General features: G+C 47.9%; 1 protein-coding gene across 2 annotated transcripts in view; it reads left to right on the top strand.

Moving 5' to 3' along the window:
• Utp25 (UTP25 small subunit processome component) overlaps nucleotides 1-17,160 on the top strand; it is a 66,367-nt gene that overhangs the window by 6,268 nt on the left and 42,939 nt on the right. The window contains exons 5-12 of one of the 2 annotated variants that reach the window (XM_050148241.1): nucleotides 1,479-1,567; nucleotides 2,623-3,033; nucleotides 4,881-5,100; nucleotides 5,678-5,880; nucleotides 6,267-6,449; nucleotides 6,542-6,654; nucleotides 7,159-7,404; nucleotides 14,050-14,695. In XM_050148241.1, the coding sequence (XP_050004198.1) occupies nucleotides 1,479-1,567; nucleotides 2,623-3,033; nucleotides 4,881-5,100; nucleotides 5,678-5,880; nucleotides 6,267-6,449; nucleotides 6,542-6,654; nucleotides 7,159-7,404; nucleotides 14,050-14,293 (1,709 nt within the window). In that variant the 3' untranslated portion in view covers nucleotides 14,294-14,695. Of the gene's footprint in view, nucleotides 1-1,478; nucleotides 1,568-2,622; nucleotides 3,034-4,880; nucleotides 5,101-5,677; nucleotides 5,881-6,266; nucleotides 6,450-6,541; nucleotides 6,655-7,158; nucleotides 7,405-14,049; nucleotides 14,696-17,160 lie in introns of those variants that run through there. The other variant, XM_050148242.1, reaches the window with a different exon arrangement.

Below are 17,160 nucleotides of genomic sequence, written 5' to 3'. Positions count from 1 at the left end.
GCTGCCATTGGGCTTCATTGTGGATGAAACTGAGTCCTTGTTTGGTTTAGCTGGATCTGCTGGCTTTTACGCAGGGGGTGGAGTAGAGGTAGAATTTGTGGGATCTTAGCATAAACCACATTCTGAGTCATGGCAGTGTTGGAGCCTGGACAGAAGCAGGAAGCCTCTGTCCTGAAGTCTCTGCATATTTGCTGTGGAGATGAACTGGCCTGGGCTTCCCTCTTTATGTTGGTTGCTGTTATCCTGGGTATTTACTGCAGGTGCCTGCCATTTGGAGTTTTTACGTCTTCACTTTGTTGCTTCTCAACGAGAGGCACAGAGAGACGGCTGAGGGTCACCCGAGTGCAGTGGGCACAGAGCTGAGGGTCACCCGAGTGTAGTGGGCATAGAGGGAGGGCTGGTTGGCTAGCACATCTTCTGCATGCAAGAGACAACATTTGGATCGTTTGGTAGTTCAGGTAAATACTGAGAATTCGTGTGTCTTGCTGTGTGGAATACATGGAGCCTGCTCTCAGGAATCTTGCCATGTACCAGACAAGACAGGAGAATGTGCTGGCTTGTTTGAATTGGTGAGGCATGGTAGGGGCTGAGTGTGACTGTCCTGTGCCTGGCACAGTAGACCCCTGTGAGGCACTTTCCTGTGAAGGATAACACACAGTTGAGAGACAGGAGGATTTTGGTCCAAAGGAAAGGCTCAGAAGCAGAATTTAGGGTTGTATAGTTCAGAAATCCCTGAAGCGGTGGGTTCAAGTGCAGCTGTCAAGACCTGAAGTTCGGGCTGAGGTATCTTCCGAGGCTTTGGGCTGGGATATGGTCAATGTGCACTTTTGGAGGGTCAGCTTGCCAGGCACTCTTTATAAGCTTTGAATGGGTATGGGGCTGGAAAGAAGGATGAGTCGATACCAGAAGGTCAGCGTGTCCATCTCAGCAGACAAGAGACAAGCATGTCATTTTCAGAGGTGACTTGAGATGAGCCGTCACTCTCAGGAGACCAGAAAGCCCTGCCGTTTGCTTGTTGAAATAGGAGCGGCGGGGCTGCATCCCCAACACTCCGGCCGCTTGGCTAGCTCATGCCCGAAATAACAACACACAAACTGTATTCATTTAAGAACTGCTTGGCCCATGAACTCTAGTCCTTACAGGCTAATTCTCGCACCTGGACTAGCCCATTTCTAGTAATGTGTGTAAGCACCCCAAGGTGCTCTTACCGGGAAGATTCTAGCCTCTGTCCATCCTGGGTTGGAGGAGCTGCCTGGGAGAGCTAAGCATGGCGTCTCTGCTCCAGAGAGCAGAGCTGTCGGGTCTCTCCGGGTGCAGAGCAGAGTCTGACCTCACTTCCTCTTCCGCCCAGAATTCTATTCTGTTTACTCCTCCCATCTATGTTCTAAGCTATGAGGCCAAGCAGTTGGTTTATTATAATTAACCAATGACCTTCCTCCATCATTTGCTCACTGTGCTTACTACTCTGTTTGAATTAGATCCGTTTCAACAACACGTCAACAAAGAACTGAAAGAAAAGGACATTCAGGCTGCGGCTTCAAGCTCTCCAACTAGCCAGCAGCTGAAAGTAAGTGCTGTTTGGTTTCCCAGGAAAGCCCACAGTGGAACGGTTTACTGATGTATATTATCCATGGTGAGGGTCACTTTGTCCGTCCTCTTGCTGAGTGTGATACCATACATGGTCTGGTTGACTTCCCCTTTTTTGAGGTAGCAGACAGGTGTGCAGGTATAAGAAGTAGTTGAGACTTACTTTTTTTTTTTTGCCTGATTTTCTCCATGGTAGCATGTATCAGAGTACAGAATCACAACCAGAATGTGAACATAGATGCCATTTATTGCTGCTTGGAACTCCTGTATGCAAGGCTAAGCCCACTCTCTACCGTGGCCTTGCATGTATAGACTCAGGTTCTCTGCAGTGTTGTCGTCTTGTAGGATCCTGTTTGGTATGGAACACTCGGACCTGTCTGCCTCTGCCTCCCCGGTACTGGGATTAAAGGTGTGCACTACCACACCTGACTGTTGATCTAACCCCTTCGCCTCCCCGAGCCCATTGTCAGTTCACTGCTGTGCTGGACTTGCCCAGAGCAGCACCTCTGAGGGCAGCACAGTTCCCTGGAGAGTTGCCCAGGTTGCTCGGCTCTCTGTGGCTCATTTTTTATTGCTGAAGTTGCTCTAATCTTAGGTCAGCAATTTTTCTACAGTGAAAATTCCTAAACATATATCTCACAAAGTAGCATCCGTGAAATTCTACTAGGCATGTCTCTAAAAAGAGGAGAGAGAAAGGGCACAGTGTTGGATCAGTTCTAAGACAAGGAGAGCCTGTGGTGTACACCTTGTGACGTGTCACACTGCAAGGTTATTTGACCATTGTTATCTAAAGAAATGTTGTGCGATAGTGTGGGAAACACTAGAGGCAGAGCTCAGGTATGAAGTCAGCCTCCAAACCGCACACCTCTTATGTGACTGTTGTCTGGACCCTCTTGCCTCTGTAAGGCCCAGCATTCCCTACACTGGAGTAGCAGGGCTGGGTGAAGAGCAAATGGGGTGATTCCTGACTCATCAAGTACTGTGACTGTTGGTTGTTCTCATGCCTAACTGAGCTCTTGATATGTCTATTCCTAGTGGCCCACCCTGGGACAGCTTGTCTTTTCATCCAAGTTCCGGAAGATGGAAACATTTAAACCTCCAAAGGACATTGACCTAAAGTCACTTCATCTTCAGAAGCCTCTAGAATCCACCTGGGGAAAAACCAATAGTCAATTCCTATCTGGTCCTCAAAAATCAAATAGTCCCTTTACCCCACTCCAGAAAGAACTGTTCTTAATCATGAATTCATACCGGGACCTGTTCTACCCAGAGAGGACTGCCCTGAAGAATGGAGAAGAGATCCGCCATGTGTACTGCCTGCATGCCATAAACCACGTCCTCAAAGCAAACGCCCAAGTGTTGGCTAACAACAGTAGACGCCGGAGCCAGAAACTTGGGGTGGGTGAAGACGATGACTTCAGGGACCAAGGGCTGACCAGGCCTAAGGTGAGCGGAAGCAGGAGAGCTTTGACTTCAGGAAGGCTGTGAGCTGCTCCTTAGTCGTGAGTGTTGAATGAGCCAGGCAGCACAGGGCAGTGAGAGGGACTTCAGGTGCTCTCGGGAGCACCATGTTGTTGGAGGTCTCTTCCTGGTGACTTTCAGCTCACTGATGCTTGAATGAGTTTTTTACCCAGTTCCTTAATGTGACAGCTCTGGGCAGACCCAGATTCACAGAAGGCCCTCTAAAGAGAACGTGGGGCAAATTATAGAGATGCACAGACACCTTCAAGACAAAGATCCCTGTTTCTGCTGTGAAGTTCCTAATGCTTAACAGAGTGATTCTGTTTACTTGTGCTGGCAAGCCTGACCTCTGGCATTGGAGGCTCTAGTAGGAAAGGATATGGATTTAATTCTGTGTATTTTTCATGATGCTGAGGAGCCAGGCCTTGCTCTTATATTTGTCCCTCCTGTCTCCACGCAGAAGATCATGTTTTCAGACTTCTCTTGAGCTCAACAGGATTCAAGGGTGTAAATACTGGTGACTTTTAAAAGATTTTTTTTTTTTTTTTTTTTTTTTTTTTTTTTTTTTGGCAGCCCCCTTGTTTGATAGCTTGGGGAACAAGTGTGGGCACTTAGTGTCACTGCTGGGACAGTAATCCAGCCTCTTAAGTCTTAGCCTGGCATACAGAACAAATTATTTACTCCTCTGGCTGGCTGGTTACATTTCAAGGTGGCTCCTGCAAATGTGTGGACATGACATTGAGGTTGTCTGTTTCTGTTGTGCACTGTTGGGGAATCAGGGAGATTACCCTGTCTTGCCTAGGATAGGAGCCTCCTGGCTTGACTAGGGTCGCACTGTTTAGTAAGAATGGTGGGCAGTTAGAAATGAGCTCTTTACTAAGCATCTTCTCATTTTCTGTTGCGCAGAAACTTACGCATTTATTTGATTTATTTAATTTTGTGAGTATGGGTGTTATGCCAGCGTGTATGTATGCGCACTACCTGGTGCCTGTGGAAGTCAGAAGAGGGCGTCACATTCGTGGAACTAGAGTTAAGCAGGCTGTGAGTCCCCGTGGAAATGCTGGGAGTCGAACTCTGTTCCTTGCAAGAGCAGCAAATGCTCTGACCCACTGAGTCATCTCCTAGGTACAATCTTTAGGCATTTTTAACAGACTTGGAAGATTGAGTCCTGTTTTTCCTACTCAGAAACATGTCATCAGTGGTTTTAAAAACTGTTCTAGAGAATATACTAGAAAAATAACAGTGTGTTAATTCTTTTCTGTATTTTTTTTTTCTTACTTAGTCTCTTAGTTACTTCTCTGGTGTTGTAACAAAACACAATGACCATGGCAACATATAAAAGAAAGCATTTGATTGGGTTACAGTTTCAGAGGGGTAGAGTCCATGAGGGTGGAGCAACTGAAGGCTCCCATCTTCATCCACAAGGAAGGCTTGGGAGAGAGGCCATGTGTAGAATGGCAGGAGTCCATTGACAGGGAAAAGTCCATCCTCAGTGATAAACTTCCTTCAACACAGCCACACCAGTCCTTCCCAACAGCAAGCATTCAAACATACAAGTCTATGGGAGCCATTCTTGTTGAAACCACCACATGTGTGTTTGTTTGAGTGGATCTTACTTTGCCCTCAAAGACCTTTGTATTTCTTTCCTTGAGTTTCTGCTACTGCTGCAGGCATTGCCTTATCCAAGTTTTGCTTGAGAAATGTTACACATGGATCCATGGTACTAATGTTCACAGGATGTGTTTATGTGGGTGCAGGAGACACTTGGCTTCTGGTACTGAGCTGGGCCTTATGCAGAGATACTCACCTCTGATCTGCCATTGCCCCCACAGGTGCTTATAGTGGTGCCCTTTCGGGAAGCTGCCCTTCGGGTGGTCCATCTCTTCATCAGCCTCCTTGAGGGGGACAGTAAGAAGAAAATCATTGTAAGCAACAAAAAGAGGTTTCAGGGGGAGTATGGCTCTGATCCTGAGGAGAGACCTCCCAACCTGAAGAGGCCTGAGGATTATGAAGCCGTATTCGTGGGCAATATTGATGACCACTTCAGGATTGGTAATGCCCCCTGTCAAGGTGGAGGTCCTTGGGAGAGCTGGGGGGATCCCTGACTCAGTCTTCTAGCAAAACTGGGTGCTCTTGTGATCTCTCTTGCCTTGGACAGGAGTCTCGACTTGGTTGGTGGGTAGAGACTCCAAGACCATATACATATAGAAAGGCCTTGTGCATTGCTGTGGAAATGGTTTGGCTGCAGCTTGTATACACCAGGTGCTCTTAGGCTTCTCAGAGTTAAGAATCACAGAAACTGGGTGGGGTCACCCTGAGGAGGCTGAGGCAGTTTCATTTGGGGGTAAGCCTGGATCTCCATCCTGTCTGTCTGTAGAGAGCCCACCCAACCTTAGACACCCACCCAGCTTTCATGTCTGTTACCTTGATGAACTCTGGGAGCGTGCTCCTTGTTCATGGCCTTGCGCCTCATTCACGGACATTGCTGAGTATCTGCAGCGTGACTGCCACAGGTAGGGAAGCTGGGCGTAGAAGTTCAAGTTTGTCCTTTGAAGAAGTCCAGCCTGGGAAACAGCAGAGGGCGGCAAGCACTTGAGGCTGGCGTGGTTGCTGACACGTGTGTTTGCAGGAGTGGCGGTCCTTCAGAGGAGCATTCGTCTCTATGCCCCCTTCTACTCCTCCGACGTCCTCATTGCCTCCCCCCTGGGCTTGAGGACCATCATTGGTGGAGAAGGAGAGAAGAAGAGAGACTTTGACTTTCTGTCTTCTGTTGAGCTTCTCATCATTGACCAGGCTGACATTTACCTGATGCAGAACTGGGAACATGTCTTGGTAATGATGACGGACAGCACCCTTGCTCCATATGTGTTTGATCCGTGTCTGAGACAGCTTGGTCTGAGCATTTGAGACACTCGTGATCTGCAGCCTAAGCTGACCTCATAGTCACAGTGTGACCCATACTGGCCTCGTCCTTCTGACCCATGGTGCCCCACCCCACTAGGCCTTGTTCTGAAAGTTCCTTTTAAAGGATGCTCCAGTAGCTAGCCTGTGTCCTTACTTTGTGGTCAGCTGACCTTGAGCACGTCGCCATCTGGGCTTTACTTTCCTGCTGTCCCATGGACACACACTCCATGGGTTAGGGAGATGGATCATACATGCTCATGAGTGTCCAGCATACATGCCCAGTAGACACTAATGGTGGTGTTTGCTTCTCCAAGCATTTGATGAACCACATGAACCTGCTACCTTTGGACTCCCATGGGGTGGACTTTTCTCGAGTGCGCATGTGGAGCCTCAACAACTGGTCCAGGTACTACCGCCAGACCCTGCTCTTCGGTGCCCTGCAGGATGCCCAGATCAACTCTCTGTTCAACAGGCACTGTACCAATGCCCAAGGCCAGGTGAGCCCCATGCCCTCAGTTACTCTGTAATGGAGGAGTTGATGGCCTGTGATCAACAAGGACGGCTGCCTAAAGTTCTTCCCTCCTGGTAGGTGGCCGTGAGGAATGTCCCAGTGACTGGCGCCATCAGCCACGTGCTGGTGCAGCTCCCACATGTCTTCCAGAGGATGGAAGCCCAAGATCTTGCTTCAGTGATCGATGCCAGGTAACCCCACCCACAACCACAGGGCCTCAGAGAGAGATCTGACTTTGGATGTTCTCTGACTTTTGGATCTGAACTCTGTTGCTATTAGTAATTACTGATTACCAAGTTAGGTCCCAGAATTGAACTGAGCCGTGACAGAGAAGAAATCAGGCTGGGGAGAAATGAGGACTTGGCCTCAGTCTCAGCTAGAAGCAGGGTTGGAATGGCAGCCCGTGGTCCTGGCCCCTTGATTGAGATATGGCAGTCTCATACCATGCTGCTGTGGACTGTGATATACTCCGAGCCATTCAGAGAAGAGCTGATTGTCTAGTTCTTTCCACGTTTGCCCTCTGTGAGCCTGTTGTGCTTCACATGTGCTACACAGGCTGGGCACCGAATCTGCGTCTACACTTACGTGTTCATCAAGATTTTTCTTACCTAGTCTTACAGGGATCTCTCACTGTTACTGCCCACTGTAGGTCCAGCTCGAGCCTGTTAACCTTGTCCTTGTCCTTTCCTAATCAGGTTTCACTTTTTCGTAAACAAGATTTTGCCTCAGTACCGGGATGCCGTCATGTCCCACACACTCATCTATGTCCCCTCCTACTTTGACTTTGTGCGCCTCCGAAATTACTTCAAGAAGGAAGAGCTGTACTTCACACACATCTGCGAGTATACACAGAAGTCTGGGGTCTCCAGGGCTCGACACTTCTTCCTCCAAGGAGAGAAGCAGTTTCTGCTCCTCACAGAACGCTTCCATTTCTACAAGAGGTAACAGGACAGGCTCTCCCTCTAGGGGGCCTGGGCATGCTCTGTGGGCTGGGCACATATCCTTTGCCTATGGGGGTTGGTGATGGCTCATCTCTGTCTCTGCGTTGTGGCTTGGTGGGTAAGGAGGGTCATCGGTTTGTTGGTTGGTTACTTCCAGAAGTGGGCATTGGTGGGAAGGGTAGAAACCAAAGCTTGAGCTGTGGACTGGAATGCAACTGTGTGTCCAGCACCTCACAGAAGCCAGTCCAGAGCTGAAGATCGAGACAGGATGGGCACAGGAGCTGGGGAGATGGAGACTGAGCACAGGTTCATACCCGGGGTGACTGTCTCACCGTGGAAAACCAGGGCTCTGGTCTCCTTGATGGTGGCAGGGGCAAAAACTGAAGAGGCTCAGAGTTGAGTATTTTTAGTGTCTCAGTGTGTGTTTAGATTTATTACCAGTTACTAACAAAACAGATTGGCTGGCCTTTTTGCTATTGCTTTTTGAATCCTTATTTGCTTGTTAGTTAGTAATAGCTTTCTGGACCTGCTAAATGGCTGTGACCTGAGCTGAGTTCTTAGGACCCACGTGGTAGGAGAGAACTGACTCCCGGTTTTGCAGAAAGCTGCAGGTTTATGTGCCCCCAACCCCTACCAGGCTTCCTGCTGCCAGATGCAAACCTTCCTAATGCTTTACCACAGAGATGGAAATTCTATCCAGAGCTTTTGTTTTGGGTTCTTATGGTGGAATTTTGAATTGCGTTTCATTTTATTTTGTTGACACAAGGTTTTATTTAGGAAAATTTCAAATTATCTGGTAGCCCAGGCTGACCTTGAACTCCTGATCCTCCTGCTTCTACCTCCCCCTCCCAAGTGCTGAGATTACATACACATACCTCCACACCTAGCTGATATTTCTGTTTTATTAACTTGCCGTACCATATACCAACAAGGATCTGCCAGGGATGTAAACCAGAATTCTACCCTCCAAGCTTTGAGGGACAGTCAGCCATGTACCATGACTCTCTGGAAGTTTTCATTTATGCTGATATTGGAATGTTGTTTCCCAGGTACATTATGTCTTTCCGTATGGTGAGGGAGGAATCCTAGCAGCATGCATGGGCTCAGAAGACTAGGCATGAAGATTTAGATATTTTACCTAGAGTTACACAAAGATGTAACATTACATGTAATGAATTGCCAAAATGAGTATGTTTGTTCCCAGCTCCATTCTTGGCAACCTGAGCTGCTTGGCCAGGGAACTCCTGGGTGCCTGCTGCTGGCTGAGAGTTGTTTCCGTTCACAGTGGAGTCACACTCACTGAAGCTCTTAACTTTCTGTCATCCCAGCAAATGGAAGTGTGCCTTCTGCATGGCTGGAAAATTCCCCAACATGATTTTAGCCATTTCAAATGAAACTGTCTGAGCAGCTTTCCGAGGGGAGGGTGAGCGTGAAAGGAGTCTGGAGACTGAGCAGTTCCTGTGAGTACTGTTGACTCAGACCACAGTCTCCTCAAGCGCAGTGTGAAGACGGGCTGCTCACATAGAAGCAGCTATGGCATACATAACCTTTATCAATCGGCAGGGAAGGCACACATGTCACGTCCTGGGGTTTAGGTCCTGACAGCATTAGGCTTATTTGAAGGTTTGGTACATTCATGGTCAGGGGAGGTATGCATATAAAAGTGGATAGAGATTCATTGAGAGGGAGGAATCCAGGAGAGGGGCTGTCTCTGTTGGGGTGGAAAATGCAGCCCCAAATTGAACAGGCACTGGGCTTATATAGGTTTTCTTAGGGGTGAGCTTTCCGGGGTGAAATGTTCAGGGTTGGGTAGGATCTCAATTCCTGAGTTTGGGACAAGCTCAGAGATTGGTTGGATTTTGTGCTCAGTGATGGGCTGCCTTTTGTGTTCAGGGATTCATTGGATTTCAAGTCCTGAGTTGGGTGGGGCAGGGTGTGTTTCCTTGGCTCTGGTCAGGGCCAAGGTGTTCTAGTGCTGCCCCTTCTCACTGTACATCACACACTGCAGTCCCGCTGCACCGCAAGTGAGGGCAGAAGGTTCTCTCAGCCCAAGAGCTCAGGACCAACCTGAGCAGCCTAGCAAAACTTACCCAGCTAAAAAGAAAAGGGGAAGGGGCTTGCTGATACTTCACCTGGGTGTCACAGCGCACATTTCCTCAACACAAGCACATGTAACCGTAACACCTGTGTCTTAGCACTTGGTGTCACCGCTCTGACTTTGCTGTCTGTGGCCTGAGTCAGCCTCCCTGGCTGTGTTCCCCAGTCTTGGATACAAGGGTGTACGTAGCATTTGTTGACCGTGTGACAATCAAGGTATTTTTGGTTGTCACGCTGTAGCCCTTGCAGTGTGCAGGACAGCTGTGAAGGAACTGGTCTGTGATGTTCTCTTCTGTATGACGTTGGCATGTCTTGAAGGGTCATAGTGTGTTTCCTAAAGTTGTGTCCTATAATCCAGACTATCTAATTGCTTATTATTTGGACAAGTGGCTCCCAAACTTGGATGTATATTAGAATTCTTGAGAGTTATTAACAGGCCACATGCTTGGTCCCATCGCACTACTACTGAAGTCAGTGTCAGGTCACAAGAAAAGGCAGGCTACTGATTAGAGTAATACTTTTGTTCAGAAGTCTGCTAAGAGGGGTTTGTATCATTCCTGCCTCCTCTCGTGGCACATTGTGGTGGCATGAAAGAAAATGGCCCCCACAGGGAGTGACACTAGTCACAGATGGCTCTGTGAGAGGAAGTGTCACTGTGGGAGCAGGCTTTGAGATCCTATCCATGCTTAAGACACACCTATTGAGACAGACCACTTGTTACCTGCAGGCTGTGGGACTCAACTACCCCAGCACCACGGCTGCCTGCACACTGCCATGTTGTACCACAGTGATAATGGACTAAACCTCTGAAAATGGAAGCCACCCCAATTCAGTGTTTTCTTTTATAAAAGTTGCTGTGGTCATGGTGTCTCTTCACAGCAATAGAAATCCTAACTAATATGCACATGATGCCAGCCTGCCCATCTGAGATGAAGCCATTCACCAGAATCACTGGGTCAAGATGGGCCTTTTAGGCTTTCCCATTGTAAAAGCCCTTCTCATGAGTTAATAAGTAGTCTATGCAGTATTTGCCATGGATATTGCCATTCAATTGTTTAGTTATGAAACGAACCTCATTTCCTTTTAATAAGCATATCATTTTTTTGTTGTTGTTGTTTTCTGTTTTACTCCGTTTTCACCGCTATGGTGAGCCCTTCACATCTGGGGCTCTGCGTTCTCAGATTTGCCAGCTGTTTGCTGGAAGAGGAGGACGTGTGTCAGTATTGATGTGCGGACCTCTCTCTTGTCATTGTTCCCGAAGCAATAGTTTTTTAAAGTATGTATTTTATGTTTATGAGTGTGCATGTGTGTGTGCCTCCTGCCCACACAGGTCCCAGATCCCTCCAGAACTGGATTTAGAGCCAGTTAGTTGTGAGTTGTCATTGGTTGCAGGAACCAAACTTGGGTCCTCTGGAAGAACAGAAAGTACTCTTAGGTACTGAGCCATCTCTCCAGTCCTCCTAAGCAATAGTTTAACAGCTTTCCATACAGCACGGATGCTGGGTTTAGTAAGAGGTAACTTGAAGTATACAAAAGTATCCTGTTCTGTGCAGATACTGCATCGCATCTGTAGTCCTAGGTATTATTATAGAGGGTGCTCAAACCAGTTTGTCCTGGTTCCTTGTCATACTCTGTACAGTTCTGCAGGTGCATGTATTTTGATGATATACCCACCTATTTGTTTCTTTACAATGAATTTTGAAAGGAAAACTTCCCGTCATAAAGGCTGCATACAGTTAAAAATGTGTACATTGTCCTATGCCCTTCTGCATCTTCTTCATTGATCCCACTCCACAAATTCAAGGGCTGGTGTGCAGGAGGCTCTGAGTACCATCCCTACCACCACACACACACACACACACACACACACACACACACACACACATATACTGCACCATCATTAGTGTCTTTTTCTTGCTTTTCTGTATTCTGTGTAATTTTAATTGCATACACACTCAGAGGTGAATAGTCCTTATGTTTGTATACACCTTGTCTCCTGGCCACCAGTGTGGGTGGCTGTTTTAGTCTTGTCTGGATTTGGTGGTTGCCATAGCAACCTTCCATATACCACAAGATTGATTATTCCAGTAGCAGACAGAGAAGTTAGCTTGGTGTCTGGGGTGCTGATGGATTGTCTGGGAGTCCTGGTCTCTCGAGACAGTAGGTTCTGTTCAGATGCTGTGTCCTTTCTTATGACAGACATGACCATCAGCAGTCACTGCTGCAGTGGAACTCAGTGGTGGGGATGGGGGGTTTTGTGGGGTTTTTTGTTTGCTTTTGTATTTAAGGCAGGGCTGGTGCAATACAGACAAGCTTCAAGCTCTTGGTGTAGCTAAAGATAATGTTCATCTCTTACCCCTGCCTCCTCCACACCTGGCTTGCTGTTGGTCTTAACAAGTTAGAGCAGATTGCTTGAGTTCACTACTGTTCTGTCAGTGTGGGAAGGCGATGCTGAACAGGTTAAACAGGACTGGAAAGTCACCCAGTGTTTTCCAGAGTGTGGGAGCAGGGCCCTCTTAGCCCCAAAATAATCACACAGAAACCATATTCATTAAAACACTGCTTGGTCCATTAGCTCTAACTTCTTATTGGCTGACTCTTACATCTTAGTTTAACCCATTTCTATTAATCTGTGTATCACCACGTGGCAGTGGCTTACCGGCTAAGTTTTGGCAGCATGTCTTACTCTGGCGTCAGATCCATGACATCTCCCTGACTCTGCCCTTCTTTTTCCCAGCATCCAGCTTCATCTTCCCCACCTGCCTAAGTTCTGCCCTATCAACAGGCCAAAGCAGTTTCTTTATTCATTAACCAAGAAAAGTAACATAGAGACAGAAGGACCTCCCACACCAACAGAGCACTGGGATTCTATTCCCCAACCCACATGGTGGCCCACAGCTGTCTGTAATTTCAATTCCAGAGTATCCAGTATCCTCTTCTGACTTGTACAGACACATGCACACATGCACAATGTTTTTTGGTTTGTTTGTTTACTTGTTTGTTATTTAAGTAAACTTCATCATGGTGGGTCTCCAGAGAGACCAGCATGAACTGTGAGCTAAAAGGAGGGAAAAGTTTTCCTCCATGAATAGGATAAAGTTCCTGTTTGAGTATAACACCATCCCTAACGTTCCCACAGGGACATTCAGCCTTAACCCTAGCGATGCAGTGACCCCACAGTCTGCACTCCCACCCTTTCACCCCACCGTGCTACAGGGAAACTAACTGCTCTGCCTAATGTCAGATGGAGCCTCAGGCAGCGTCTGGTAAGGTGGATGAACCTGGTACATTTTTGTGTCCGCAGAGTGATGAGAAAGGACCAACAGGTGCTGTTTATTTTATGCCCTTGGTCTGACCACATCCTCATTTTGCTTGATTGTTAAGTCTGTAGTTTTCTCTGGCAAAGTTTTATTTTAGTGTTATTAATCTTTATTTAGTGTGTGCACAGGTAGGGATCGGGACTTCTTTAAGGAGTTAGTTCTTGGCTAGCATGTGGACTCCAGGAATTGAACTCAGGTTACCAGGTGCAGTGGTGCACTGCCTCCCCCGCGGAGCACCCCTCCCCCTACAGCTTTTCCGTCCTGGTCTGCTCTCTTGCCTTTACTTCAGCCCATGCAGAACAGGCTCAGAACATAAATGTCAGCCAGGCGTGGTGACACACAGCTGTAACTCCAGCATTTTGGGAGACTGAGGCAAGAGGTTCATTGTGAGTTCTTGGCTGCATAATGAATTTGAGGCCAGCTTTGGGCTACTTAGTAAGACCTTGTCTCTAAAGTAAAGTGGGGCTGGCGACTTGGCCCATACTTCCACGTGATGAAGAGAGAGAACTGGTTCCCACAGGTTGTCCTCTGACCTCTATATGTATATTGTAGTACACACACACACACAAATGTGTGTGTGTGTATGTGTATGTGTAAAATAAGAAAGACTAAGCCTCCCTGGCCTGCAGCACAAATTCTGGACCAACTAGGGTTACACAGTGAGATTCTGTCCCATAAAAATAAATAAATGATGAATATTTAAAAATTGGGCCAAGCATCATTGTATCATGGTGCTGTCTTTAATGCCAGCACTCAGTAGAAGGCAGAGGGGCCAGCCTGAAGTAGAAGGCTACCGAGTTCCAGGTCAGGAAGCGCTACATAGTGGCTGGGTGGTGATGGTGCATGCCTTTAATCCCAACACTCAGGAGTTAGATCTTTTGTGAGTTCAAGGCTAGCCTGGACTACAGAGCTACACAGAGAGATCCTTTCCCGGGGATGGGGGCGGGGTGGGATCAGGAGGACTACATAGTGAAACCCTGTCTCAAAATACATTTTTAAGAAATGCAAATTTTTGTTGCCATTATCTTAAACTCAACATTAGGAAGTTGATTATGTTGCCATAAAAATAGACTCTCTGGCTCTGGGGTGGCCTTCTGTCTGTGCTCTGTGTCCATGGACTATGCTCTGATTGCCACCCCAGGCATCTAGCAACATACTGAGCCATGTCCCTGTGAAGCCATTGGTAGCACAGCTCTGCTGGCTCTTCACGCCCCTCCCTCTCTCACAGGTACACAATAAAAGGCATCAGGAACCTCATATTCTACGAACTGCCAACATACCCTCACTTCTACAGTGAAGTCTGTAATATGCTGAAAGCCACCAGTAGAGGAGAGGAGGCCACGTGGACCTGCACCGTGCTCTATTCCAAGTATGATGCCCAAAGGTTGGCTGCCGTGGTTGGTGTTGAGCGGGCGGCACAGATGCTGCGGTCTCCAAAGAACGTTCACCTGTTTATCACCGGAGAAAAGTGAGTGTGGAGCAGGAAGTCTGCATCAGTGGACCGGATAGACCTGATGTCATCACCTCCCAGGAGCACGCTCCAGACAGACTGCAGGCCTGTGGCCCTGAGAGGCGCATTATATGTGGGTGACCCCAGCTGGCAGAGCCAAGAGCAGTTTGCAAGTTTGTCACATTCAGAAGCAACGTTGTGCTTATCAAATGTGTAAGCTGTACGTTCTCCAATTACTTGGTGCATGGGAAGAGTCTGACTCGCCTGTCCGTTTCTTAAAGCACTGGTGGTGGCATTTGTGAGACTGGCTGGGAGCTGGAGACGGCTTGCTGGGTCGTCTCAGTCCTGGCACGTGGCACATGGCTTGTGGAACTCTGCCTTTGCAGCCAAACTCAAATACAATTATAAACACTTTAACCTAGAAGAGTACATTCTTTCACTGGTCTTTTCAGTTCCTCACCGTGTTTCAATGGCTAACACGTTTACAGTCAGGGTATGTAAAGCAATGTTTATTTCTGCAGTTAAAGAAACGCTGTTTAGGACCCATGGCTGATGCCTGTCCTCAGCACCGCTGTCTCCTGTGCTTTACCTGGGTTTGGAGTCTTGTAGCAGGTGAAGTAAAAAGGAAATTGTAGTTTGAGACATTACAGACATTATTTTAAGCTTGTGAAAACAAACACGACAGCAAACAATGGGCCATCACAGGTGACTGTTGCTTCAGGTGACAGGGAAGTGCAAGTCTGAGGCTGTGTTGTTGAGGAGCCAACTGCCAAACTCACAGGTGTGTGTTCATGGGAGCGAGAGTCTTGTTCTTTGAGACCTCAACATGTCCTCGAGTGAGCGAGCTATCATCACTGCCTCCATCCAGATTCTTGACCCCATTAGAACCTTACCCATGTACCCGGCTGTTCTAGACACTGAGGACACGGGCAGGACTGCAGGCTCCCATCGAACCTGCTGTGTCCTGAACTCTGAAGCACAGCTGAGTTTCTTAGGGGCTGAGTCGACCTTGGTGCTCTGAGTTCTGCCAGGAACTCTGTCAGCTGTTTCTTAGGTTTTGTTAAGTGGTGCCCGTGACAGGGGCGTCGCTAAGGTGGTGCTGCAGCCTCACTGAGCCCATCACTGCTGACCCCTGGTCTAAGACAGGGTTTGGCAAACTTCACTGTAAAGAGTAGGGGTTTTTTTTGTTTTGTTTTATAAGTAGAGTGTCCACCCCAGTCTTGCATGGGATCATGACATCTCCCTGCCCTTTGGAGTGCTGGGATCACAGGCTTGAGCCACCATGCCTGGCCTCGTTTTATTTTTAATTTATAGATATGTGCTTCATTTTTCATCTTGCCATCATTATTTTTACAGGAACTACCCTGGTCTCAGCTGTGACCAGTAGGATCACCTTCAAGCTGGATCCTGTGTCCTTCTTACTTGACCCCTTCTCCTTAGGGATTGGGGTTTGTTGTTTTAAGCCCCATCTGTGGTGAGGACAGGAATGTGTGTCGGGGTCTTGTGTCTGCCTCCTCCAGATTGCTCAGGAAGGCCTTGACCTTGAAGCCTCCCCAGTACCACTAACACGTTTGGCTGCTGGTTGTCGTCAGTGTTGTTGGTTGAGTTTTGTCTTGTGTTTGTAATTGATTGTCTATTGATCGGTTGATTTGCAGTACGTGGGACTCAAACCCAGACCCTGGATTGTGCTCCCCAGCCCTTGATTTTTTTTGAGACAGGATCTTGCCATGAAACCTAGGCGGCCTTGGCCCGGACAGGTAGCCCAAGCTAGCCTCATCTTAACCCTCCTGCCAGCCCCAGGCGCTGCCGTCAGAGCCTGGTGCCGTTTCCTGAATGTGAGCCCATAGACTAGTGCACTGACGTTTACTTCTTACCCGTCCCAGAAACCGTAAGTTCACACTGGTGTTTCTGTTTCCAGTGTTGTGCTGCAGGGTCCTGCTGATGCCAAGGGCACCCCACCACACGCACATGCAAATGCACACATAGATTTCTTTTTAAGTCTTTATTTTTTTTACAGTGATATAATTTGGGGCAGCTTTTATGCTAAATAGACATTTTGACTTCTCGGCATGATAAGCAAAACCAGTTACTCCAGACCGAGTTCTGAATTTTAGGACATGTAGATGATAGATAAAAGCCAACCACAGCCAAGCAAGCATGAACTTCCCGAGTGCACAGCTCTGCCTGTGGTTATTGGCATCTGTGTGCCACCGTTTGCTGCATTCACCATTTATTATGAAAAAAGGACCGTGATTCCTCAGACTTCTTGTGAACTGCAGCTCCCAGGATGGATTGTTGTGACTGTCTGGGAAGGAATGGACTGCAGAGAGCTGGTGTGAGTCCATGGAAGAGGTGACGTCACAGCGAGAGAGGCCTGGCCTCAGGCAGGCCACTTAGAACCCGTGTCAGTCTTTCCTCGCTTGCTCTGTTGTGCTTCTGAGACGTGCTCTTGTCCATGATACCCCAAATTTGTGATCCTCCTGCCTCAGCCTCCTGACAGAGACGTTTCCCCTCTGCCAACGTCTGTCTTGGTAGTTCTTAGCTTATTTGCTGACCACAGAGTCTGAGTGATCCCAGACCCAGGAAGGCCGGGACTGATCTAGGAAGCGAGACTTTCAGACTCCACACAGCAGTCACAGCTACTTTGTCAGTTTTCTTTTTGAGGAAAAAGGCTTTGAATCATGACTGCTGCTCACAGCTGTGCAGCGTTCAAAACAAGAACCAGCTAATCACAGAGCGCCGCAGCAGAGACTCGGCTCTCTGCTGGCTTCCAAAGGGCCTGTGATTGAGTGCAGATGGCCTGGATAAGATGGGGGGTACGTGTCCCTGGTGACTCATACATGCTTCAGAGGACCAAAGGGGTTCCAGAAGCTTTGATCCCTGATTATG

Source organism: Alexandromys fortis, unplaced genomic scaffold (genome assembly GCF_014885135.2).
Source record: "Alexandromys fortis isolate MF-2015 unplaced genomic scaffold, M_Fortis_MF-2015_v1.1 scaffold_62, whole genome shotgun sequence".
In the NCBI taxonomy this organism is placed as follows: domain Eukaryota; kingdom Metazoa; phylum Chordata; class Mammalia; order Rodentia; family Cricetidae; genus Alexandromys; species Alexandromys fortis.
This window is presented reverse-complemented; position numbering and strand designations above follow the sequence as displayed.